This window comes from Gigantopelta aegis, chromosome 4 (assembly GCF_016097555.1).
Source record: "Gigantopelta aegis isolate Gae_Host chromosome 4, Gae_host_genome, whole genome shotgun sequence".
Lineage (NCBI taxonomy): Eukaryota > Metazoa > Mollusca > Gastropoda > Neomphalida > Peltospiridae > Gigantopelta > Gigantopelta aegis.
Window position 1 is genome coordinate 102,259,424 of NC_054702.1, and position 26,755 is coordinate 102,286,178.

The following is a 26,755-nucleotide window of genomic DNA, read 5'->3' on the forward strand; positions in this document are numbered from 1 at the left end:
CGTGACATTACTCGCAATCGTTTGATAAAAGTGTTGCCTATATTGTTTACAGACAAAACGTAATTTTAATGATTTTGTGATATCGGTGACGCCAAGTACATTCATTTCACGTGCATATTTGCTACGCCTCAACAACCAACAGTGTTAGATTGTTTACAATTTGCATGTCTTCGTTCACATTTAACTGTGTACTGCTTTATGTATAGCTGTTCCTTGTCAGTGGTTAATGGTAGTGAGTTAAAACGCAAGGACATGAGTACGTTACAGGCTTCAAAAGATAAAACATTCCAAACAATACGAAACCGACATGAGAACCGACACCGACACATCGTCCCCTTCAAAAACAGCCACGTCGGAGAAATCTGTACTGACGAAAGCTGATATCGTATTAAAGGCATACTGTCACAGACCACTGACCTATTTAATGGTCTAACACAAATTATTTGATTTGTCCCTAAATGTACTTTATTCAACCATCTTCATAACCACCATACTCCATTTATTAATGATATTTTGTAGAAATAATTGAATTATGGCAATGGTCCATAATTCAAAAACTAAAATTGCCGACAGGGTTGTCATGGATTTCACTCCATGATGGTTCAGTTAAGGTGATGCAATAGCTAGATTTGTTTTCCAACAATTAATGTAATTATTATTTATTATCCATTTTTAGAGAAATAAGGTCCTTAAATCTGTGACAGTATGCCTTTAATTGCTCAGGAACTTCGAAACATTATTATGCCTAATATTCGTCTGCTATTGGAAAAAACGAACAAATCAGTAAAAGTTGAACTAGAAAAACTGTGTTCCCAAAATTCTGATCACACACACACACACACACACACACACACACACACACACACACACACACTCTCTCTCTGTCTCTCTGTCTCTCTCTCTCTCTCTCTCTCTCTCTCTCTCATTCTGCCTCTTTTTATTCTGCTGTCTTTATCTGTTCATACAGGCCGAGCACCTTAGTTGCTATCTTGTGTTCTAATTTTATTCTCTTCGCAGCCGAGCAATTTAAATTGCTACCTGCATCTTTTTACTTCCAAATCTTTTCACTGCCGAGCATTAATTGCTGCTCGTCTCTTTCCTCTCTTGTATTTGTAATCTTTTCATTGTGAAAATGCGCCCTGTTTGTGATTTTGTTGTGTAATAAAATAATTGTTAAATGTTTTTCCTTGTTCTTGTCCTAACCCAGAACCCTAACCCTAAACTTAACCTATTTTGTTTCTGGGGGAGGCCCCCAAACCCCTTGTTAACTGCGATTGCATTCAATTCCACAGCGCCATATCCAAACATTTCTTTGTGGCAGAAACCCTGACTACCTGGTTGGGGTAGTTATGATCTGTTTTGTTTTCATTACGTATCTTCACATTATTTTGTGTCAGAAAGTCTGAGGTAGACTAAAAAGGGCTCTTTTAATTTTAACCTAAACATGGTACTTGGTTTTGGTACGTTCAGGATTTGCAACAGCCCACTTAACCGTAACTGTTTGCACCGCCTTGTAAATATTAATGGCCAATACAAATGAATGGATGGTGTGAAATTTGTGTGTAGGCCTACTAACTAAATTATCTAATTGTGAGAATTACTGTGTTAGCTTCCTTCCCATTCCTGAAAATATATACTTCCATTAAAACGTATGTGGCTTCATATATAAAAACATATCCATAGCACTGCTAAGTGTAATATGAATCACATTCCATGATAGCCTACTGTCAAATTTTAAGTTTTAATCAAATGTAGCCTACATTTATTCATTCGAAAACCGCTAAAGAATGCACATTTAGGTCCGTATCCAGCATTTCGAGTGGGGTGTTTGACTAGCTATTTGCTGGGGCCTTTTGGAAAGGAACTTGCCTGTGGGCGTGAATCGCCCGAACTTTTTATGGGGGTCCAGTGGTATGCTCCCCGAGAAATTTGAAATCTCGGAAAGCCTAAAACGCGTTTCCCTGGCCTGAAACTTAAAACTGTATTGGCCCTACCGGTATTTTAAAACAATGATTTTCGACTATTTTAAAGATTATATTTTTGTTATTAATTTTTTTTAATTATTATTATTTTTATTAAGATAATGAAATTTTAGCACACAGCAAGAGTTAAGTGTATTGACCCGAGGTATACTAGTATGTTAAATATTTTCGGCAATTACTTATTATAACCTTAGCAACAGAAAAGGTACGTGTACTTCAGAAATATGATCCTTTAATAATAAACATATTTATGAAAAACAAAACGCATTGCCTTCTTGAAAATTGTTTCATCACGAATCATAACTAACACATGCAGACCCTGTTACGAGTGCAGGTGTAGACCACAAACATTTTCAGCAAAGGGTAGGCCTATTGCATAATTAAGGTATTGCATCCTGTTTCATTGTTGTCATTGATGCGTCATATCATCAAAATGGCATCATCATGTTAGTCGTAAAACTTTTGAAATATTTGGAAATAACTGGCATGATAAAGCAACTTCTATGCCAAAATGACAAAATAATATTGATTGATATATATGGAAGCTAGTATCGATTTGGATCCCAATATAAAGATGATCAAGGCATGAACAGGATTACTTTTTGTTGTTAACCTTTTATTTCTAACTTTGGTTGACAAAGCAATGGAAGGTGACCTGCTGTCATATAGCCATGTACTCATCGAATGCTATTAGGTCATCAATATAGCAAAACGTACAATTAAACATTCTTGTAGGTTCCTTTGTTTTGATTTTACCAGATTAGTCAGAAATTCTGAATCATGTAGGCATACACTGCAGCTTTGGTAAGGGGAGTTCTAAATGACGAAGACAAGCAAATATTGTTTTATGGGAGAGTTGCAAATTTTACAATCAAGTATTTGTACAATATTAAAAAGAAAAATGAAAAGAAAAGTGGACCTCAACTTTTGCAGGAGAGTTCGGACGACACCCCCCCCCCCCCCCCCCCAAAAAAAAAAAAAAAAAAATGCCTGCCTATAGTATATTAAGGGCTCTCAAAGGTTGAAGACGAAAATAGGTTACTGGTGCAATCAGGTTACGGGACGATAAATATACATTTACGTCTGTAGTAAAGTTAGCACAAACTTGGGGACTTATTATGTTATTGCAATAATAATATAGATATTAGGCAACTATCCTGAACAATTGAGCTCTGTACTATTTATTCCCGGGTTAAACACTAATTTTGACCTACGTCAATACCAGTGACGTGAATATCTGCTACAGAACTGGTGGACTGGTGGCGTACAATCGCGACAATGGAAAAGTGGAGAAAGTACACTCGTGGTTACGTATACGTAGTTAGGTAAGTGTTGCATCTTTAAAATTAATGGTTTCATATCACCTGACGTTTATTCAGATGTCTTAAGACATGTTGTAAGCTAAATGCATTTAGCAAAGATGAATTCCTTACTTTTCACTGAGCGCATCATTGTTTTGGCTTCGTACACTATATGGTTATGTTTGCTAAATAATAATAATAATAATAATAATAATAATAAACATTCATGAAAAGCAGCAATATCTATAGCTCGATATGTAGCATCATGCGGAAAAAGCAACGGGCTAGAGATTAGATAAATTACCCTGCGGTCTTGAGAGATTGCAAGCTGCTGAATGGGGGTTAAGCGTAAAGTATTGAGTTCAAGGAAAAACTCCCATATTTGCGTTATTAAAATACGTTTGCGAGTATTATCACAGTATGTTTATTCTTTTCTATCTATAATATAAGGATAAATAATTTCGTATTTGAAATGTCAGAGTCCATATAATAACACATTTGTGCCAACTGTCGGCTGTATTTTTTGTTGAAAAGTAACTTAGTGCAAGCATATTTAATGATTTCGACGATGGTCACATTTCGGACCCATGTTGTGGCTTCGTACACAATAAATAAAACATATCCAACGGTAATTTTTTGATATGATATATTTGACAAAAGGCACTTTTTATTTCTTTTATCTTTTAAACTTAAACATAATATTTTGTGCAGAATTATGAAAAATAAAAACATACCGACCTGTAAACAGCGCTGTCTGCTTGTTATAGAATTTTGATGGGGGTCAAGGTTAGTAGACCGATTTTTATTTGAATGTGGCGAAGCATTGTAATAATATGGCTAAATATAAATTTGAATGACGTCAGTATTCCAATTACCCCACTTTGTATCACGCCGTAACCATAAACCAAAAAATGGACCCGGGTGCTGTAAAAGGTTTGCCACCTAAAATCATATCTACATATATCTAGGATCACAACCTAGGTGGACAATCTTGTCAACAAGCTACTGAACTTATTTTATTCGCTATGATGCCCCTCTATGAAATTCACGCAGTGGTTTTTCATTTGCCCAGTATAGTCAGTCTCTGATTTGTTCTCCTTTTGGAAAGTGTTTACTTTGTGTTTGAAGTTGATTCCAAATGGATTTTTTCCCAAGGAATCCGATGGTGCAAACCGATTTTTGATAAAGCGTGTTCAACGTGACTCCACGGACCTCCCAATGTTTTGCGCTTTTTTTTCTTCTTTTTTTTTTGGGGGGGGGGGGGGGGGGGGGGGGGCAACATGAAAAGTTACTTATATATGTAAATGTTGGTCGATTTGGATATTGTTTGCATCGATTTATATCAATTCAAGGATGGCCAATTCAATCAAATAATTTTCAAAATCCAAGATGGTCGCCATTATGCTCAAAATTCAAAATGACCGCCAAAATGGTGAAATGTTCTAATGGGTTCACCAAATATATTTCAAATTCATTTAATGTTTTTATCTTATATACAGTATTTATTGCCACAGCTTTGTAGCAGATTGATAGTCAAATAAAAAATTACCCAAAATGGCCGTCACAAATAGATAAATGTTATCAGATATGGCATCTAATATATACGGATTTTGTAAAACAAGTTCACAAAGAAACACAATAGGCCTACATGTGTTAACCTTGTTACAGTTATGTCTTCATGTTGAGAATGTTAATGATGAACATAATTTATGTGGAAGTTTATCGACCTAGTAGTTGTTATATAAATTATAACAATGAATTATTTTTGTGGATTTAAAAAAAAAAAAAAATTGAGGGGTGGGGGGGACTGATCGACTATTCGATTAATGAATTAATAAAAAAATATTGATATTGTTACCTTTACCTTTTTTCTTGCACATTTCTTATGGGAACTGAAGGGGTGTGTGTGTAAAACGGGGTACAAGCTACCACATGCAGATGTTTAAAGCACTCCTAAAGCCTAACGCACACGGCAGTCAAAAACACGTTGTTTTTTTTCGAAACAAAAACATGTTTAGGTCGATTTTGTTTTCCGTGTGCGTTAACGGAAAACAAAAAATATTGTTTCGCAACTGTTTAGCAAAACGTGTTTCGCGAATCAAACTTGTTTGATTTCAAAAACACGTTTAGGTGTTTCGCTCCGATATGTTTCGCTGTGTGCGTTACTTCCGAAACTGAAATTGGCTATAGACAAAACGTCATTGGCCAAATAAACCAATCAGCGAACGAATACGAGGCACGTGACATCAAAATGGCATCTGCCAGTGAACCCGTGTGGACCTCTGCAAGCGAAGAACTGTTGCTAGAAAAATGGACAGAACGACCGTGTACGTACGTCATCTCATCACTGTATCGTTTTTCTTCATGAATGGTCCAATCTTCTGCACCAGTGTCTTCATTCCCTCCGGTGATACTCGAAAGTACCTCTTGTAAATTTCGCGGTCTTTGGCCTCCAATTCCGTAATAAGATTTTTAAAAACGCCTGGTCTCACATGCCGTTGTATCCACGAAAGGACCCAAATATTTCGTTGTCGGCGTCCCCGTCGACGAATTCTCATTATCAGAGCATTACCCAAAAAGCTATCATCTTTTTGTTAGACGCTGCCATTTTGTGATCATATGACATCAAGTTGTTTAGGGGGTGCTACTGGTCATGTTTCGCACGTTTTTTTTTGCCGTGTGCGTTGACTCGTTTCAACGTCTGCGGAAGGTTGATTGAAACACGAAACATGTTTCTGTTTTCAGAAAACAGTTTTGTTTGCCGTGTGCGTTAGGCTTAAAGCCGCACGCCCTAGTTCCATCCAGCGAAAGTAAATTATAATTTGGTTAATCTACAAACCTGTAACACACTTAGATCACGTTTTTATCAAATGGAGTGAAACAGCAGGTTTTATATCGATAAATACCATGGGAATCCCCATGTCCCAATTGCTTGAAATAATTTTGAAAGTTAGTATTCTGATGTCACTGGTAGATGTCGCTCGAAGCACAACAATGCCTACGTCACGACAAATTTCACAGACTTGGGGTGCGTTCGTTTCACCTCTCCTGGACATGTTCCAACTGTTCTGTCCTGGTTGTATCCCCTCTCCAGATATCGTAAGACTTAGCAAAATTATTGGTTTTAAGGGTTTGTAACGTTTTGTATTGAGACACTTACTTGTCTGAACTTTATTGTTACTGAAAGTGTTCACGAACTGTGAAGAAACATCTCACAAATGAACAACAAATCGGATGTTGATTGCGCGAACCGTGCACGAGAAAACAAACGGAACCAAAATGATAACGGTCACGTGATATACCAACGTCTGTGACATTGAAATGGAAATATCCCCTCTAAAAATAGATTGGACCTCGCTTGCTTAACGTTTTTTTCTCGACAACACGTCTTGTGAAAAAATGCATTTCGTGGTTTTACAAACATCAGGATTACCAAAAAGCACTTCAGGTGAATGGAAATGTGTATTCTAAATAATAAAATGTAAGTAAAGTGCAATTTTATTTGTGAAAAATGGGGTTTAATAGCGAAAAACAACGCCGTAATGGTTAACAAATAAACGTAACTAGGGTGTGTCCCTTTAAGATAACTTTAGATAGATTTCATAGACTATATGCGACAACCCTCATCCTAATAATATACAAACCTTTTGTGCCATCTTGTCAGCAGACTAGGGTAGTTCAGCAATATGGGAAGTAAGATGTTTCTACAGAAATTGCCGTTTCAAATCTGGCCTCAGATACACTTGATAAAGTAGTAAACAATAAAGCATTAAAATTGACAGTCACACACTGGAAGAATGGCCAAATGGGTTACTGATATGTGGATTTTCTAAATATTGTCCACGTGACTTCTAACGTACAGAAAACAGTTTTTCGGTTCCTATTATGCTGTTTTGTTTTCAGTCGCCAAAACTTTGACAATAACATGCCTTATATCCATGAACAGATGAGAAATAATCAAAATCTCAGATTGCCTGCTGTTTATTAGCGTCTCTTGAACGAAAGGTTTTAATGGATCCCTGCATGGTGAAAAACACACTAAAATACCACTGGATCAGATCACGGAAGTACCAATCAACAGATTCTCCAAGAAGACACGTGGTCTGTTTTATGCTATTAAGCGACGAGTGCACATAAAACATTAGGCTACACTCAATATTTCGAGAAATGGACAAAAGCAACGGGTTACTGAATTTGGTGTAAAGCGAATGCACAAAGGTGCGAATCACTAAGAATATTATTTCTCAGCCCCAACAACCACCTGTAACTACTTCAGAAACAGATGCCACAAATACAGTGATCATGTTACGAAATAGCAAATCACATATTACAAATTCACAGAACAAAAACCCAAAGACAAAGGGATAATTGTTTGTTGCATTTCTTGATGATTTTGATGGGGAAAAAACCCACACTGGATGTGATCAATTTAATTAATATGTTCACCAAAAACCCACGTGCTACTTATAATAAGCGAGGTGTTAGCAGGACATCATAAAAGTCTTTGTTAAGAAACAATATCCAGCTTCTTTCCTCACAACTACCAACAATGATCCACCCAGGGAAAGAGAATACAATATTGTAGGTGCTATGCGAGTTGTATGAATAATTCCCATCAATGATCTTTCCCCTCCAACTTTCAAATCCTAGGTACACATGATTGTGAAGTACCTTAAGTTACTGCCAAATACTACTCTTCATCTCGTTTGTGATGGTTATCGCTCAGAAAGGGTACATTTGAACTTGTCCAAAGAATGGCCACACAAAAGTAGAGAACAGAGAATCTTTGATTTCAGTCAAATCTTGCTAAAGCTGTAGGAATGGAATGACCTTTTTTACAAATGATACTAACAACCGACCGAAAACAAGACAGAACTCCTTCGTGACTACTTGTTGTCTGGTCTTTTACATATCGACAGTACATCTATATCACAAAAGATACCCAGTATACATAAGCGTACGGGACAGGAGGGCATGTGTGTGTGTGTGTGTGTGGGTGGTGGTGGTGGGGGGGGGGGGAGGACTTCCCCCTAATGCTGGAGTAAAACCTCAAATTCTGACAAAAAATTAGATATTCAGGAAAAATGTGATAACCTGAAACCCTTTTACCATGTATTTCCATCATTCTACCCTCAAAATTAGTTGTAATACATATAAACATGCGTAGTGATTCGTTTGCAACCCTATATATCTGTTTGGTAGTTTTGCAAATATGAATAAATATTTTTATCCAGATTCGGGCATTTTCGTTTAATTCGGGGGAAAAAAACAGCCTCTCCCCCCCCCCCCCCCCCCCACACACACACACACAAAAATGGTAGCCCGTACGCCTATGCCAGTATAGTTATTTGCAAACACATGCAGTCCAGATTCAGATGTCTCTAACATTAGTTAATTCCACAAATAGGTTGACCCAAGGCTTGCACTGCATATTGTCTATGCTTCGTTTGGGTCATGCAGGCACATGTCTCATAACTGATTACACTGTTTACATACTGGTACTCATGCTTCTTATTGCTATCAAATGCAACGATCATCAATATTGAAAAGAGGGATAATCTACCACAATGTGAAGGCATTGGCGGAACACCTAGTGAATGCCTGCCAGCTTTCCATGTTATGATACAGAAAAGTCATTATTCAACATTCTGACTACTGTCCCAAAATAAGAAAAGAAACACCTGGGGAAAGTCGGTAGGCAGTGGCGGGTCCAGAAAATCCATTTAGGGAGGGGCAGTGACATGAGGTGGAATGCCAAGGGAACTTTGGGGGAGGTTTGGAGGGGGATCGTAGAAAAATGAAAATTAATACATAATAAAATTATAACTATTGCAAAATTTAGGGGGGAGGGCGGGCCACTGCCCCCTAGATCCGCCTCTGGTAGGCCTACATCATGCTATTACCTGACAAAGGGAGAATTCAGAAAGATGCGATTTATACTTATGAAGCACCTGCCTAGAACTGACCATGACATACAAGATAAATGATCCCAGTTTGATACCGATGATGGCAGCTCGAAATCGTAAGATAATGCTCCGTCCAGTGATGAGAGTAGATGACATTTATGTTTAAAACACTGTTCCATATTATCATATTATTCCTGGTATTCTGTATACATGACCCATCTGACAGTGATTCACAACTGCCAAAATGCACTTCAAATCATGTAGTTAGTAATGATATCTATGATTCATGTAATTAATAATATCTACGATTCAAACTATGATTTTAAAAAGCGATTTAAAAAAAACCCAACCCAGTTTCTACTAAACCCGGACATTTATTCCAATCTTGCAGAAATAGGACATGCAAGAAGATACAATTCTACAGCTTTTAGAAATGATTGCAAACGATACGTTTCCCTTGTGTAATTTGGCCAAGCCTAACCTAAGTTACACACTCAAAACTTATAGCTATTCAGCAGCGGTCATTGTTGCTGATTAGCTGTCGGAAAAAGCAAAACAAAGAAGAAATAGGTTTTCTACTACGACTGTATTCTGTGCAGCAGGTATCTTTTCAAAAACAGAGCGAGACGTGGCCCAGTGTTAAAGCGGTCGCTTGTAGCCAGAGTACTCCGACTGTAAGAGGGCTAGACGGAAATTTGGACGGTAGGGCCAAATGTCCGTCTAACCCTCCTCTTACAGTCAGAGTAGGCCTACTAGGGCTAGGTTGTTTGATGAATGATCCGTCTGGGATCGATCCCGTCGGTGGGTACGTGCTATCCTGTCTGTGAGATGGTGCATATAAAAGATCCCTTGCTACTAATGGAAATATGTTGCAGGTTTCCTCTAAAACTATGTCAAAATTACCAAATGTTTCACATCCAATGGCCAATGATTAATAAATCAATGTGTTCTAGTGGTGTCGTTAAAGAAAACAAACTTGTTTACAAAGTCAAGGCCACTCATTTCGCGGACGAAACAGCTGACACGGACAAAAATCGCTACGGTATCGGCGCTGGTATCGGTGTCAGGCCAGGGTCGTTTCGAGTCGATGGATTCAGAAAGTAAGTGTTTCGTTGGCGCGATTTGTGTTGTGTCGATAACGTTTCGGTGGGAATTCCAGCTTTAGTAAGATTTGCGCAGTTACATTGGTTTAGGTCTCACTACACAGTTGACTTCCGGGTGAAAGTTCATTTATCACGGTGCACTATATGGTTCCTAATTGTGACATGTTGTGGTTCACATATTCATTTCTAGTAATTGGGGAATGATTAAAACAATTTGTATGTTTCAGTTTTAAGCATTCTGGCTGGATTTTGCCCTGTAATTGTGCAATATTGTGCATGGACGTTTTGGGACATGGGTGTATAGCGGAGGAGACGGATGGTGTGAAAGGTGCTTAAACTATCTGTTCGGATCGGTACTACAGCCAGTTAACTTACATTTTCTTGTTCTGTATGCCAAGGCCTTCAGAAAACGTTTGGGTAACACTTCCAGGTTAAGTATGTTTTCTCAGCAGAGCACATTTATGATTTTTGGTTGGCCACCAAAAGGCTAAAATGACAATATTAGAGTTTCATGCAATAATTATTTGACACACATAGATGATTCATTTTGATTTATTCCAATTGTTTTTGTGTTACTAACTATATTTTAGCATTATTCATTGAAATAAACCTAGGTTTGGGGTACAAAATGACCTTATTTTACATATTTTTACTCGGAAATTGCTTTCGATTTGAAAGTAGCTCAAAGTCTAATGGCTTCTCAGTCAGCCAATACTGTAAGCAAAGTTCCACAAATTGGCCAAATGTTCCTTCATTAAGTGCTCAAGCAATACAGTTTTCAATTTAATACCTCGTGTTGCTGGATGATATCCATGGGGCCCATTGTATCCCTACCCCCTAAAATAAACACTTTTAGGGCATTTCGTCAAATGATCATATCTCCTAAAGTAAGTGTCACAAGAAGTCAATCTTTGTGTCTATATAGCAGAACAATGAGACGGACATTTTGGTATGAAAATAAATCCTTATGGTACGTTTGCAATGGTGTATGATACTATTGCCAACAAGAACCCGTTCTATTGGCAATCTTCAATGCCAGATGACATCTGTGTAGTAAGACCTTACTATTATCTTAAATAATAACATCAAAGATCACTTAAAGCTTCCAGACACTTATCACAAGGTTATCAACATGCACAAATTATAAACAAATACTATTCAGTCAGGAAGCGTTTATTTTAATTACAATATACACCAGGTGAACATTTATTAAAAAAAAGAAAAAACCAGAAATGTCGGTCAGCCGCCTATTAATGACATCCCTTTAAAATGTTCTACACTCCACCATCTTGAATGTCGTGTTAAGCATAAGCGCACGAGGGTGGTGGGGGGGGGGGGGGGGGGGGGAGGTTTGGGGGTCAGTCCTGGCAAAAAAAATAGAGCAATTCCGGCAAATTGAGATGGCCTAAACTCTTTTCACCATATAATTTTCATTATTCTACCAAAAATATTAGTTGTAACGCATGTAAAAATGCGTGGCGATTCGTTTACAACCCTATATTGCTGTTTGGCAGTAATGCCAATATGAATAAACGTTGTAATCTAGATTCGGGCACTTTCGTTTAATTCGGGCAAAAATCGTCTTGACCCCCCCCCCCCCCCCCCCCATAAAAAATGGGAGCCTGTACGCCTATGGTGTTTAATGTTAAGTATAGGCGTATAGGCTCCCAAATTGTAGGCGCGCGGGGGGGGGGGGGGGGGGGGGTAGGCTGGCTTTTGCCCGAATAAACGAAAATGCCCGAATCTGGATGATAACATTTATTCATATTAACATCACTACCAAACAGCTATATAGGCCTATAGGGTTGCAAACGAATCACTGCGCATTTTTACATGAATTACAACTAATATTTTGTAAACACATGATAAAACGATCTCAGATTAGCACATTTTGCCCGAATGTCTGTTTCAATTTTGCCCAAATTTTATCTCCCGCACTAGTTGGGCAGTTGACCCCCCCCCCCCCCCCCCCCCCCCCACCCCGGCTCGTACGCTTATGATATCGCGTTAATATAACATGCACTTCAAATTGCGTTGATGTTCACGCTTAATACACTTACAGCAAGATTCAATCTGGTTCCTGTCAATGTTTTACTGATGATACACCAAAGACAGACATACATGTACATGTATTTGACATACAACAGGTCATAACCTACATAAAAATAATTTAACGTTCACGATTGTAAGGAAACAAAGAAGCAACAACTACTAAAACTGAATTTTAACTTCAGTCTATAATATGAACACACAGAAAGGCATACTTCATATAAAACATTATTTTATGGTGGATTTTAACACAAAAAACCTTGACATAATTAACAGTGGCTTGCCTGTTTTTCAGATCTTAATGGAAATAAACCCATGATTTTTTTTTCTAATCCCAAGAGCCAGTTGGATGATTCTGAAAAGAACCCTATACAGGGCTGCCAGAGTCACTCTAGACGGTCAGACTCTAGCCAGACCACTATTTTTGCTAAATAATAATAATAAAAAGGTTCCATAATATGATCTGTTATTCCAAAGGCCACTATTCTGAAAGAACCCACTGACAAAAACTGTTACTCAGTAATGTGTAGTTTTGGTAAAAATATAATTTAGCTAACATAATTGTGTTTGTAAGTAATCATATAAGGGCTATTTTCACAAAAAGGGGAAAATAATGGTAGAAAATGCAGCTCCAATATTTTCCACAAAACAGCATATAATGTAAATAAACAGGGATGTACATAAAAAGTATCATCACTTGATGCTCTGTATATGATATTTGGCCATGTAGATGTATTAGAAAAGCTTGTGGTTAAAAATATATATATCAGGTACAAAAGAAAATGTTATCGTTATGGAATCACAAAATTCTCTAAAATACTGTTTGCCTTTAAACTGCTAAATGTAAGTAAACCACTGACAAATACACAAGTTTCTTAAATTTCAATTTAAAATATTAAAATAAAATTACACTGCATACAACTTTAAGCAGATGGCACTGTCAATCTTAGATCAACATGTTAAGTACATGAATACAAGCTGGGTATCTTTATATGTAAGTTATTTTTAATTGTTAAAAAAACCGTTTTTCAATCTCACACTTATTGTCTGTCTTTACCTTTAGTTTAATAAAGTATCTTTGAAAGCATGAGAAACCCATCATATATATTTTTTAATTCAGTAAATCTGTTTTTAAAAGCCATTTGCATATGACACAAATACCATGTCATGAGTCTTTACCATTATATTTTTTGTCTTTACCGTTATCCATGTTGAATAATGGAAAAGATAGATTTGACACTTTTTCACAATCATCCAGTCTAGCATTATATCTTACATATATGCCTGTAATAATAACAATGATAGATATCAATATACATTTATAAAAGTATTTACCATTATTAATTTTCTTTGCTATTAATAAATTAACAGTAAAGACATAATGGTAAAGACAATTGTTTACTATTATGCCTTACGATTAAGGGTAAAAACAGAAGCATGGAAATATTTTAATGTACATTTAAAAACAAATATACATCTCTAGTTTTGCTATTTGAAATTATGCACCACTGAACATATCTGTTTTAGATTTTACTATTAAAGACATGAAAAAGAACATTTTATATTTTAAAAATTCTTTACCATTATTTGGCCTATTTTGTGAAAATAGCCCATAAATGTATATAATAACAGACCTAATGTCCCAGCCATTATATAGACAAATGACACAAATAAAATCAGTCTGCATCTTTATCATCATACGAGTTGTAAACATTTATTTTCAAAGGGGAACAACTGGTTTGGATATTTATTCTTATGTAAAACAATTTTTAAATGATGCACAGTTGATGGAGGTTGGCTCATACTCATTGCTGGGGTCAGTGGCATACCTAGGGTATGGCAGGTATGGCACTTGCCCTGGGCGCCACAAGAAGGGGTGGGGGGTGGGGTGGGGAGTGCCACTGAGCAGTTTCTGTTAAAGTCAGTCGTTATCTAAAAGATGGGTGTCAGATGTGTGGACAGGGGTGCAATTTCAGTGCTTGACATAGACGCTATGTACTTTCTTTCTGTAGATATGTCATTGGCTGGGGTGGATACGAACTCCACCCACTAAGATGAATGCATCTAATATTAAATGGATAGTTGTTTCTTGACTTGCATTGAACTTCCCATTAAATTATATGCATATATTCAGGCCTTTCCCCAGGATTTTTTTAAGGCGATTACATTTTTCGCATCAGTATAACACAATCAAGCCAAAATAAGTGGGGTAGTGGGTTGAAAACAGTTAAGTGTTTGCTGTCAATCCAGCTAATCATGCTCTTTTTTAAAAACTTTTTTTTAAAGTAACCCATCAATTCCCCACCCCCAACAATTTCATAATTTGTGCCATGTTGTTGCTGTTGATTTCAGCATCGTGTTAAATGCTTGTTGTGATGTCTGCTTGTAAAATACCTAGGGCTAAGAATGACGACTTCACAGTATATTCCATTTATAAAAAAAACAACCAAAAAAATAACAACCCGTTAATAAAATTAAAATTTACGGTCTTTTTAAAATCCTGCTAACTTATTAAAATGTCACCTCACAGTCTTACAAATATATATCTAACATTATCTAACAAATATGATTATTGTAAACTAATTCAGTGTACGTTTAACTGCAATTTGTATAAATACTGCATGTTCATTTCCCGGGATCGCGATCTCTCGACCATAGGTACAAAATTAACAAAGACAAAGGAAATAAATGAAAATGCCGTTAGGTATTCATTGATGCAAACAACTATTGCTTTTCTACAAATTTACATCAAGATTTACTTCTGTGTAATCGTATTGTTCATGTCCGCAACGAAGCCTCTTGACATGTGGGTGTCAGCTGAATCTGAAGCGTGACATATATTCGCGTCGAGACCATCCTCGTTTCAGCCAAAGAACGTTCTTCCAAACATTCGCGATCTGGCTGAACTCAGCTCTTGGGATAGCCTACATGTCATTCGGCCCTGAACTGGCATGTGTATTCAAATTGACATGCATTGTCGGTTTGTTTTTATTACTTTGGTTAAAAGACTTTACAAAGTTAAAATAACAAGTTACAGATCTTCCAGACATTGAATTACCCTCACATTGCTGTAATACATGTTGAATGCATGCAGTTAAAATTAATAACAGTGATTATTAAAATAAAGAAACATCATAACGCCTACGCTGTATTCTGGATTTTCTCATTACCGGTCGCGAAATCGCTATTACGCTAATTGAATATTTGGTATTATTATTATGTTTGAGCTGTCGGATAGATTATGTAACCATTTGTTCACATCTGAAGATGGTTTAGCCACTTGCACATTTTACTAGCCTTTTTAAAAAAATAATTTTTAATTAGCCAATATAATAATTATATAATTAATAAAAATTTTATCACACATGTTCCGAAAATAATACCTGTAGTAGTAAAACAACATTAAATTGCCATGAAAACATGTCTGACCTTCTAGATTTGTAAATTTTCCAGAACCCCACTAGAGATCTCACTCCGTCCCAGACTTGGTGGAGCAGGGTATGGGTGATATAGGGGCTTTAGGCCCCCTCCCCCAATAATTATGAATAAAAAGGTATTATTAGTATGATGAATTTTATTTGTAATATGCAGACAATTGCACTTCCGAACACCAAATTTTCAAAACGTTTTAGGAGAATATGTCCTTGGACTACCCTAGAAGCTTGGGGGCTTTGCACTCTTTATTTCAGTCACATTCACCCCTGTTCAGCTTCATGCTCAGATTTTAGGCCAAACCAATCTCAAATTGCTCCTGCCGCGCCTGCTATAGGCCTTGCCCATCCATCCTCTACACTACTTGATTAAAAGGTAAAAATCAATCTGATTCAGAATTACATGACACTGTATGAATATACAGAAATGTGGATGGAATGGACAACCTACAATGCCATGTAGCCACCAGTCTTCATCAGGAAAAGCAAGTGACTATTCCTTCTCCCCTTAACATTCAGCTGTGAAGCTTTAAGAACAGTGAAAATGCAATAAAACAAATTAATATATCACATTTGAAACTTCATGTGATTGCTCACTAGCACTATTTCAGGAGAGTTATCTTCAGCTGATGGCGAAGACTAGCTACAGCATTACCTACATAAAATGTAATAAAACAAATTAATATATTATATTTGAAACTTCATGTGATTTTCCACCTAGCACTACTTCAGGAGAGTTACCTTCAGCTGATGGCGAAGATTGGCCACAGCATTACCTACATGAAGTTAATTATAAAATATTAAGAGAAATATCCCTTCTGTTCTGCAAATGTCTTTACACTGCCAGGAATTTGTCAACTGGAATCAGTTTTAGTATCACACTGTGCATTTGAACAATCTTCATTTGATGCCAATTCTTCATCTGTGCTCTTTTTCTGAGATTTACTGCAACTCCCCTGAAACATTCAAGAATGAACATTCAAGCAGTATGAACAAATGCAAATGTAACATTAAATGTTTTTTATTAACTCCCCCCCCCCCCCCCCCCCCCCAAATTCGAACCACCACATGAAAACATTCAGGGAAATTATTAATTGCTACCCTAACTTAAATTATGGGAGCCATTTAATATAATACCATGTTGATACCAATTAAATTCATGTGCTATTGGGAGCTAAAAATTACTTTCCTTGAACTAGTCTCAGAGGAGTGTATTATTGATTTAATGAGATATGACTGAATGTTCCTAGATGATGTTATAAGCCTTGATTTTTAAGGATATTTGAGAAATAGAATACTACATTCATGTCCGTTAGATACTGTTATCATTTATTTTACAACTCTTTGTTTCAAATGTATCCAACTCGCTTTCCATTGTTAAATAAGACCATAAACGTACGAGAAAGGGGGAGGGGGGGACGTAGGGGCTGCAACTGCTCCTCTAGTGCTGAGCAAAACCTCAAATTCGGGCAAAAATTATACAGATATTTGGACAAAATGTCCTAACCTGAGACCTTTCTACCATGCATTTCCATTATTCTACTATAAACATTAGCTGTAATGCCTGTACAAATGCGTAGTAATTCGTTTGCAACCCTATATAGCTATTTAATAGTAATTCTAATAAGAATAAACATTGTTATCCAGATTAGGGCATTTTCGTTTTAATTCGGACAAAAGCCAGTCTGCCCCCTCCCCCCTACAAAAATGTGAGCCTGTACACCTATGGATAAGACAACTTGTAAAATAAATGGAATGTAATAGTCACTCAAGTAGTATTGTTTACTTACTGAAGCTACATGAAGGGGTGCACTATCTAGAGGAATAGTAACTGGTCCATCATTTTCAATAAGTACTTGCATGTAAGCTCCAAATTTACCATCTGAAATAACCAATAATAGGATCAGTCAAAATGATCTAATAAATTTTAAGTCAATCAGCTTTATTTACAAATTATTTAACAGTTTTCCAGAATTGTGAAAAAACATTATTCAACAGGCAAGAAACAAACTCTTTCAACATACAACAATACACAGGGAACATTGTTTTGTTTTTAAATTGATTAGTAACTACTGTTTAATATATTAAAACTGTGTAGCAATCTCTGAAACTTGCATAACTAATTGCAATACAATACTGAACAAAATGTTCCCTGATATATAACAAAACAAACACATATTTTATAGGACTTCATATAATTTACCAAAATTCCTTTCCACATAGCGGTAATTTTACACAGGATTGACAGTTTACATAATAATCAGTTATTCGGTTCATACTTGCATGAACTAAAAAATACTTGTGGTGTATTTGTTTGAAATACATTAGTCTTGTTGTACCAGACTAGTTTTGTGATAATATAAGGCGGGACATAGCCCAGTGGTAAAGCACTTGCTTGATGCGCAGTCGGTTTAGGGTCAATCTCTGTCGGTGGGACCATTGGGATACTTTTCATTCTAACCAGTGCACCATGACTGGTATATCAAAGGCCATGGGGTTTCTGTTATCCTGTCTGTGGGATGGTGCATGTAAAAAATCCCTTACTACTAATAGAAAAAAGCAGTGGGTTTCTTTTCTAAGACTATATGTTAAAATGTCCAATAGCCAATGATTAATAAAGCAATGTGCTCTAGTGGTGTTGTTAAACAAAACAGAATTTTTGTTTGTTTGATAATATATCACTGATCATGCTAATGTTGTGTAAACAAAAAGGTCTACACAGCCGTTATCCACATAAAAACATTCTACACTACTATTGCCTAATTACTACTGGTCCAATTCAGAGATGACCAAAAATGTCACGTCTGTACTTTAAATTAGTGTATTCTTACCTTTAATTTTTTCAGGATCATATGCCGCTCCTAGCTGTTTCAAAAATTCACCATACATTTGCTGAGATAAATCTGGTCCCATCGATTCATGAAAATCTGGCTTGTTGCCTTTAAGTGTTACATTTAGTGTAAACTGCAAAATCAAATATGGTACATTTATAGAAAACAAAGATAAATTAAAGGCTTCATAATATTTGTTTAATATGAAAAGAAGGCAACAACAAATCAATAAAGGCCACCTTGCTATTCTTCTGAATCATCTAATCCTATTCAAACTGACATGTAACACCAACAAGCCATATTTTACTAGTTACAACCATAGCTGAAGCAAATCAAAACTGGGGCATATATGTGTGATGGTACCCAAATGTAGGTTGTGTCAGTCAACTACGGGAAATGTTGATTGAAAGCTATAATTTAAAAAAAGAAGAAGTTTTGTTTAACGACACCACTAGAGCACTGTTTTATTAATCATTGGCTATTGGATGTCAAACATATGGTCATTTTGACACAGTCATAGAGAGGAAACCCACAGCATTTTTTTCCCATTATTAGCAAAGGATCTTTTATATGCACAATCCCACAGACATAATAGCACATACCACGGCCTTTGATATACCAATCGTAGTGCCCAATGGGCCCACCAACAGGGATCGATCCCAAATCGACTGCGCATCAAGCGAGAGCTTTACCACTGGGCTATACGTCCCACCCCCGAAAGCTATAATTAGTGACTGAGCATATGCAAAACAATTTTGACTAAATTAGGCCAGCACTAACAATGTTTAACATCTGTTATACATGTACCTGGCTAACACACAGTATATCATAATCTTTCTCCATCACATTTTTCATCCACCTCTTGCCTTGATCATCATCAAATATCCGAAGTCTTAAAATCTTCCTGACCCTAAGACAAGGTATAAAAGGTGTTATTAAAAATATCCAACATGACCACCTCAGCAGTAAATGTGTAACAGCAATTTTACTTCAACATACATGAATGTATACTATGATTATGAATTAGCATTTTGCAATATTATAACTTAAACTATACCTCTGGCACTAGCATATTCCATTTAAATTGTAATAACCCTAAGTAGATAATTTATATAGCACCTATTGCAGTATTCACCAGGATCAAGATCTTACAAATAGCTAATTTTATTTTAATAACTACATGTATTTATTAAATACATTTAATATCGTTTTTCTTTATGTACACATACAAACACCAACCCCATCAGTTCCATCATCTAAATTAAAGGGACAATTACTGATAACATTTCCACCCACAATATATTATGGCTTTTAAATATTGATCATCACAGCGGAAGAGCGAAACAAATAATTTTTCAATTAGAATTGATCACTGGACCATCACTGATGTATACATACATGTAATCCATGTCTTTAGCTGTGTCATGTCGAGAAATACCAAGAAGAATACACAGTCCACGTCCCACAGAACCGACTACTTCATCTCCAACTGCATGTATAAAAAATATTTACAGTGTTAAAGAAGTGACCTATATTAGCCAAAATTTACTATGAACTTTTACATTCATTCATTTCATTTATTTTCAGGCTTGTATCCAATTAAGATTCAAGCACGCTGTCCTGGGCACATGCCTTAGCTATCTGGGCTGTCTGTCCAGGATAGTGGGTTAGTTGTTTGTGGTTAGTGAGAGAAGAGGGTGTAGTGGTCTTACACCTACCCACTGAGTCATTAAAACTTGCTCTAGCTGGGTGGGAGTTGGTACAGGGCTGCGAACCATGTACCTACCAGCCTGAAGTCCGATGGCTTAACCACGATGCACATAACATGGCTTTTGATATACCAGCCATGAGGCACTGATTGGGACACGAAAAAACCCAATCAGGCACTCTACCAACCAATCTAATTAAAATTAGCGCCACTATTTCATGCGGATCTAACACCAGCCAATTGGAGGTCATGTCCACCAATCAAAACCTTACTTGCAGAATCCTGCCAGTGATTTAAAAATAATTTGAAAACATTCTAAATTATCCTGAGGGTATATGACATGTTTCGTGTGAATTACGAATGCCTTAAAACATGTTTTATTTTATAAAATAAATAATTTGTAATGTAAAACTGAAGACTGATTTAGTTTGGGTTTTTTTTTTTATAAATAAATAAATAAGTTTTAATGTAAAATTGAAAACTGATAACCCACCCCGTACGTATTGGTATGGTTCGCTGTACTGCGGCCACTAAAATAGACTCGCCCGATATTTTTAGAATTTGCATGCTCCCAAATAACGTTATAAAAGGCGAAGTGTGATTGGTCAATATTTAAATTATTATTTACAGATGAAATGTTACCTGGACATTGGGGACTACGCAGTGTTGTTAGCAATCCGATTAAAATTAGTTCTACTGGTCTAAATAAGGCATTCGTAATTCACACGAAACATGTCGTATACCCTCAGGATAATTCGGAATGTTTTCAAATTATTTTTAAATCACTGGCAGGATTCTGCAAGTAAGGTTTTGATTGGTGGACATGACCTCCAACTGGCTGGTGTTAGATCCACATGTAATAGTGGAGCTAATTTTAATTAGATTGTCTACCAACTGAGTCAAATTCTGCTCCTATGTTGGCATTGCTACTATTAGGTCATCAAATTAGACCTGTTTATTTTGATGAACTATATGCTACTATAAATAGGCCTATACATGAGATCAATTAATTTGAATTTATTTATCAAAAATAAATGTAAAAATAACAAAATATGTCACTAGGGTTTGAAAATTAACATGAAAACCATGGTCGCCAGCAGGGCCAGTTGATGAAAAATCTTACTCAGTACTGGCCCTTCTCAAATTCAACTAGACCTCCAATTTAACTGTACAGCCAAAATCAAAACTAGACTTAAACCCATGCATACCAACTCGAATAAAAAAAATTGAAAAAAGAAATCCAGTATAAATAAATGTTTCTTTACAAATTACCATTGAATTATATAGATTAAATCTCATTTTTAATACAGGGGTCAAAACAAAATGCTAGAATAGCCAAGGTATGCAACTTGACTTGCATTATCTCTGAAGTAAAAAAAAAATATAGTCTGGGGTTGCATTCCTTATACAGGGATACAACAGGGAAGGAAGGAAATGTTTTATTTAACGACGTACTCAACACATTTTATTTATGGTTATATGGAGTCAGACATATGGTTAAGAACCACACAGATATTGAAAAAGGAAAACTGCTGTCGCCACTTCATGGGCTACTCTTTTCTATTAGCAGCAAGGGATCTTTTATATGCACCATCCCACAGACAAGATAGTACATACCATGGCCTTTGTTACACCAGTTGTGAAGCACTGGCTATAGCACAGGGATGAAATAAACTTTGTGGTGATAACAGAGATGGTAAAATCTTCAGTAAAGGATTTCCTCAGGAGTGGCTGTCCTATAGACAAAGCATGCACATGTGTGCATTTAATTTAGATATTGTAAATGCTACAGTAGTAGGCTACTAATAAAATAAATATCGAAAGAAAAATAAATCTGTGAAAAAACAACAACAACATTTTACCAAAATATATGATGTACTTAGTTATTATATTACAAAACATAAAAAAAACATACTTATTGTTTATTACAGTAATATTTGGATGGTTATGTCATCATGTAAATCTTGGTGTCACTTTAGATCTGGTCTGTTCTTATTTCATGGAAATCGATTAAATGTAACAGAATACCAACAATGACAGTCATTTAACTGACCTTTGGAATAAGCTTGTAGTAATGAAAAATGTCATTATTATTTTTATATGCGTGCATGAGTTCAAGTTAGTGTGAGTTAAAACTACAAGATAGATTTTGATTTTATCCCAGAATAATGTAAGCTAATTAAATATGATTCCTTTTCACCAATATGTTGAATAAAAATTGTGAAATAGTAGCTCTACTAGATAATTATGACGTATCCAGTCCATTCCAATAAGCCTACAACTTTCAGATTTTAAAAATGCATTCAGTGTCTTCAATATGTTTTGAGCTCTATTTTTAGAAAGACCCGGCCCAAAGCCACACTAAAAGCCGAGTATGGCTAGTGTTTTCCCTAGCTAGCATGATGCAGCACCATGCCTCAATAGTCTAGTACCATCTTGCCTTAATCAGCACCATGCTGCCTGAGATTAAACAAGCCTTTTTCAGTAATTAATTCTAAAATTGCCTTTATAAAACACCCAAAAAGGTATTATTAATTAATAAAATATGCCTTTTATATCTTTTGCCATTCATTTATTAAAGCAAGCACATAAATTACATTAATGTTTATTTCAATTAATTTTTGTGAATTTTTAATGAAAAACAATTGCCCCGAAAATGGTGAAAATGCCCCAAAAGTGTTTGGTCTACCATGCCTTGCCAAATTTCTAGGGAAATCACTAATGGCACTGTCAAAATATAGAGCATGTTCTGTCTTCTGATGGCAGATCCGTAGTTTGCGCCAACACAAATGCAGTGTGTTTGTCATATTCAAAACCGTTTCAATGTCTTTCTTTTTCAACTGGTACTATATACTCACCAGATGGTCACCCAACGGACTATACCTACATGTATGTAACATTCTTAGTCGCCCTTACAGGGCCGGAGCTAGCATGGGGGCAAGAGGTGCAGTTGCACACACACCCAAAAAATTTGGAAAGCATTATAGAAACTTAAAGAAAAGGAATTTTAGACTATTAAAGGAACATTCCGGAGTTTGCTCCATTGTAAGATGTTTCTGACTAATAAAATATTTTTACGATTACGCTTACATATTAAATATATTTTCTTGTTTAGAATATCAGTGTCTGTATATTTAATGTGTTTCTGGTCATCTTAATATTTCTAAGAAGCCCAAACTGGATTTTGTCTTCAAATAATTTCGTACGTACGAAAAAACTATATTTTGGGAAATAAAATGAAATTTAACCTAGTACAAATATTAGAACGATCAGAAACACGTTTAATATAAAGCCACTAATATTTATGCAGAAAAATATATTTGATATGTAATTACAATCATTAAAAAGTCGATGATAGTCTTAAAAATTGCGGCAAACTTAGGAATGTCCCTTTAACTACTCAGTTGCCCCCCACAAACAAAAAATCCTAGCTACGGCCCTGCCTTAGCCAACAAAGGTTGCCAAGGGTGACTGAGCAACTGCTAATTTTCAACCCTGTGTGAGACATATTTAACATCACTTGAGAAAAAACATTGGTGTCCATTATTACGTTTTAGACTTTCAAACCATAATCTCCCCACTGAAACAGGTAGATGGACACGAATACCACTACAAGATAGAATATGTCCCCTCTGCAACAGTAACGACATCGGAAACGAGTTCCATTATATACTTAAATGTCCATTTTTTAAAGAACCCAGAATTATTTACTTACCACAATACTGTCAATCAAAACCTAATACATATAAATTTTATAATATCTTCAACAGCAAGAAAATGTATTTTATGTATGTATGTATTTATGTATATATAAATATATATATTTGTTTATTTATTTATTTATTTATTTATGTGAAATACTTATACGTTTGCCATCTTGTCAAAATATATGTATAATTGTATTATGTACCTCATATGCCGTGGTTTACGGCCTGAGAGTAAATAAAGTTCTGTTCTGTTCTGTCACTTGTAACATTTGTTTGTTTATACTTATTTACATGCTTATATCCAATTAAGTTGCAAGCACGCTGAGCACCCTGAGCACATCTCAACCATCAGGTCAGTCTGTCTAGGACAGTGTTAGTGGTTAGTTAGCCCTAGTATACTCTGCCGTTCTAGAGCTAGACGGACATTTGGACGGTTATGATCATTCTCTGCCACTAAATACCTTTACATTAATAATTTTTAAGTTCACTGTTAAAAATATTTCAGATAATATTAGTAACTGCTCTAATACAACAAAAATCCAATATTTGACATTAAATACCTTTACATTGATAATTAATTTTTCAATTCATCGATAACAAATATTTCACATAGTAACCACTGATACACACATTACAGGAAGAAACCTGTCAGCACATACATATTTTACTGGGACATTATTGAAAGGGGGTGCTGTCAGGTTTCTTCCTGTTGTGCATGTATTAGTGGTTACTATGTGAAATATTTGTTATCAACAAACTCGAAAATGATTTAGTGTCAAACATTGGATTATTGTTACATAATAGAGTGAGACTCTTTGCCTATAATGTGGAAGGCAGCAATTTAGTTATCTCCGACGCCAGAGAGTGATCATAACCGTCCACATGTCCATCTTGCTATCGAATGGCAGAGTACTCGGACTAAAGTCGACGACAGTCACTTTTTGGACCCTTGTTTTCGCTTCGAACACAATAAATAAACCGTATCCAAAAGTAATTTTTTGATATGATATATTTGATAAAAGGTACTTTTTATTTCTTTCATCTTTTAAAAATTAAAATTAATATTTTGTCCAGAATTATGAAAAATAAAAAAATACCGACCTGTAAACAGCGTTGTCTGCTTGTTATAGAAATTTGACAGGGGTCAAGGTTAGTAGACCAGTTTTTATAGTAAATTGCAGCGAAGCATTGTAATAATATAGCTAATTTTGAATTTGAATGACGTAGGTATTCAATGACATCACTTTGCATCTCCTTACAATTAACCATAAACTGGGTAAACGACGTTTCTGTTTTGAGAATGCTGGAAAAATCCCAATACAAAATTGCTATTGAATTTTTTTTTCATTCATTCATGAGGTTTTTCTTCACAGTTCAGGAACATTTTCATAAACAATAAAGTTCAGAAAAGTAAGTATCTAAATACAAAACTTTACAAACCCCTAAAACCATTAATTTTACTAAGTCATTTGTGTTCATTCCTTAAAATTACCGATATATCGGGTCCACATGACTCATAGAAATGGACTTAAAATGGAGAAAGATGAACTAACATTCGGTGCATGTCACATGACCTCTCACGTGCCAGATCAACAAAGCCAAGCATATAATTTTCACAATTTTTAAGACCCATTGTTAGAATTTGTTTTCAATTATTATATTCGATAAATTGCAAAAGTTATGCTACGTTTTTGGCACCTACTGTAGTGAATAGCATTCATAATCCATTCATAACAATTGTAATTATTTTAAGTGTATAAATTGTGTTTATTATGGATCAATTCATTAAAAAAAGAAGAAGATATTTTACAAACTATTCACTGGTATAAACGTAATGCCTATCAGTAATGACATCAAATGTTAGCGATGTGTGTTGATAAAATGCGGACCGGACCAGAACGCTTGACAAATTGAATTTTTCCTTTTGAAAAAATATTAAACTAAGTGTTCGTCAACTGTGCATAGTTAAGAAACATATATTTTGTTCATGTATAGGCCTTAAAAAGGGAAAATGATGAATCGCATGTGCCCGTTATGATGGTCTTTGCAAACGCATGCACCTGAACACTGTTAGAAACGTCACACTCTTTTCTGTTTATCAGAGGGTGTTTTACTTTTGTTTACTAGAATAGATATGTTTTACATCCAAATTGTTGATTTTTTACGTTAATTGATTGCACTTATTTTGTTTGACGTATCATAGCTGAAAAATGTAGAATAATATTTCTGTAAATATCGTATTCGTGTTTTTGTCGTTAGGTGAACGCAGTTTGGGATGTCAATGTTATCTACAAGCCTCAAGTCCAGTGGCTTAACACTAAACCACAGAGCCAGAGTACTTTTATAGTGCACGGTGCACTGGGCACATGGCATAAGTTCAACCAGTACCCCTCTTCCAGTCGTTAGGGATAGGGTTAGGGTTAGTTTAGTCTAAAGTTTAGAGCCTTTGATAATGACAGCCCAATTTCCAAACACCGAGTCTGACACTGAGTGACAGTGACAGTGGCACACACATCTCCTCCGTCCAAATCCCAACAAAGCAACAACATGGACTAGCTATTATTAAACTTAAATTCAAATCGACCATTTCGTCAAACAGCCATCTAACCTGTTACACTTGCATGCATAACCCTTTGAACAATTGCTTTCATTTTCACTTCGTTATCCGCGGATTAGAGTTTTGTCGAGCTTTACTTTTAGATTCAAGGGAGATAACTACCAAACAGGAAGTTATCAC

The 26,755-nt window shown here is 35.8% G+C and overlaps 2 protein-coding genes across 7 annotated transcripts in view; one reads left to right on the forward strand and one right to left on the reverse strand.

Moving 5' to 3' along the window:
• Window positions 1-3,241: 3,241 nt before the first annotated feature.
• LOC121371618 (cilia- and flagella-associated protein 70-like) overlaps window positions 3,242-26,755 on the forward strand; it is an 82,999-nt gene continuing 59,485 nt past the window's right edge. For 5 of the 6 annotated variants that reach the window (XM_041497636.1, XM_041497639.1, XM_041497638.1 and 2 more), the window contains exon 1: window positions 10,117-10,289. In XM_041497636.1, coding sequence (XP_041353570.1) covers window positions 10,117-10,289 — 173 coding nt within the window. Of the gene's footprint in view, window positions 3,308-10,116; window positions 10,290-26,755 lie in introns of those variants that run through there. The other variant, XM_041497641.1, reaches the window with a different exon arrangement.
• On the reverse strand, window positions 15,382-26,713 carry LOC121371620 (D-aminoacyl-tRNA deacylase-like). The gene is made up of 6 exons (XM_041497645.1): window positions 26,627-26,713; window positions 20,002-20,092; window positions 19,411-19,513; window positions 18,604-18,736; window positions 17,563-17,654; window positions 15,382-16,728 (listed from the first exon to the last, which is right to left on the reverse strand). The coding sequence occupies exons 1-6, from the start codon at window positions 26,667-26,669 to the stop codon at window positions 16,627-16,629; spliced, it is 564 nt and encodes a 187-aa protein (XP_041353579.1). The 5' UTR covers window positions 26,670-26,713; the 3' UTR covers window positions 15,382-16,626.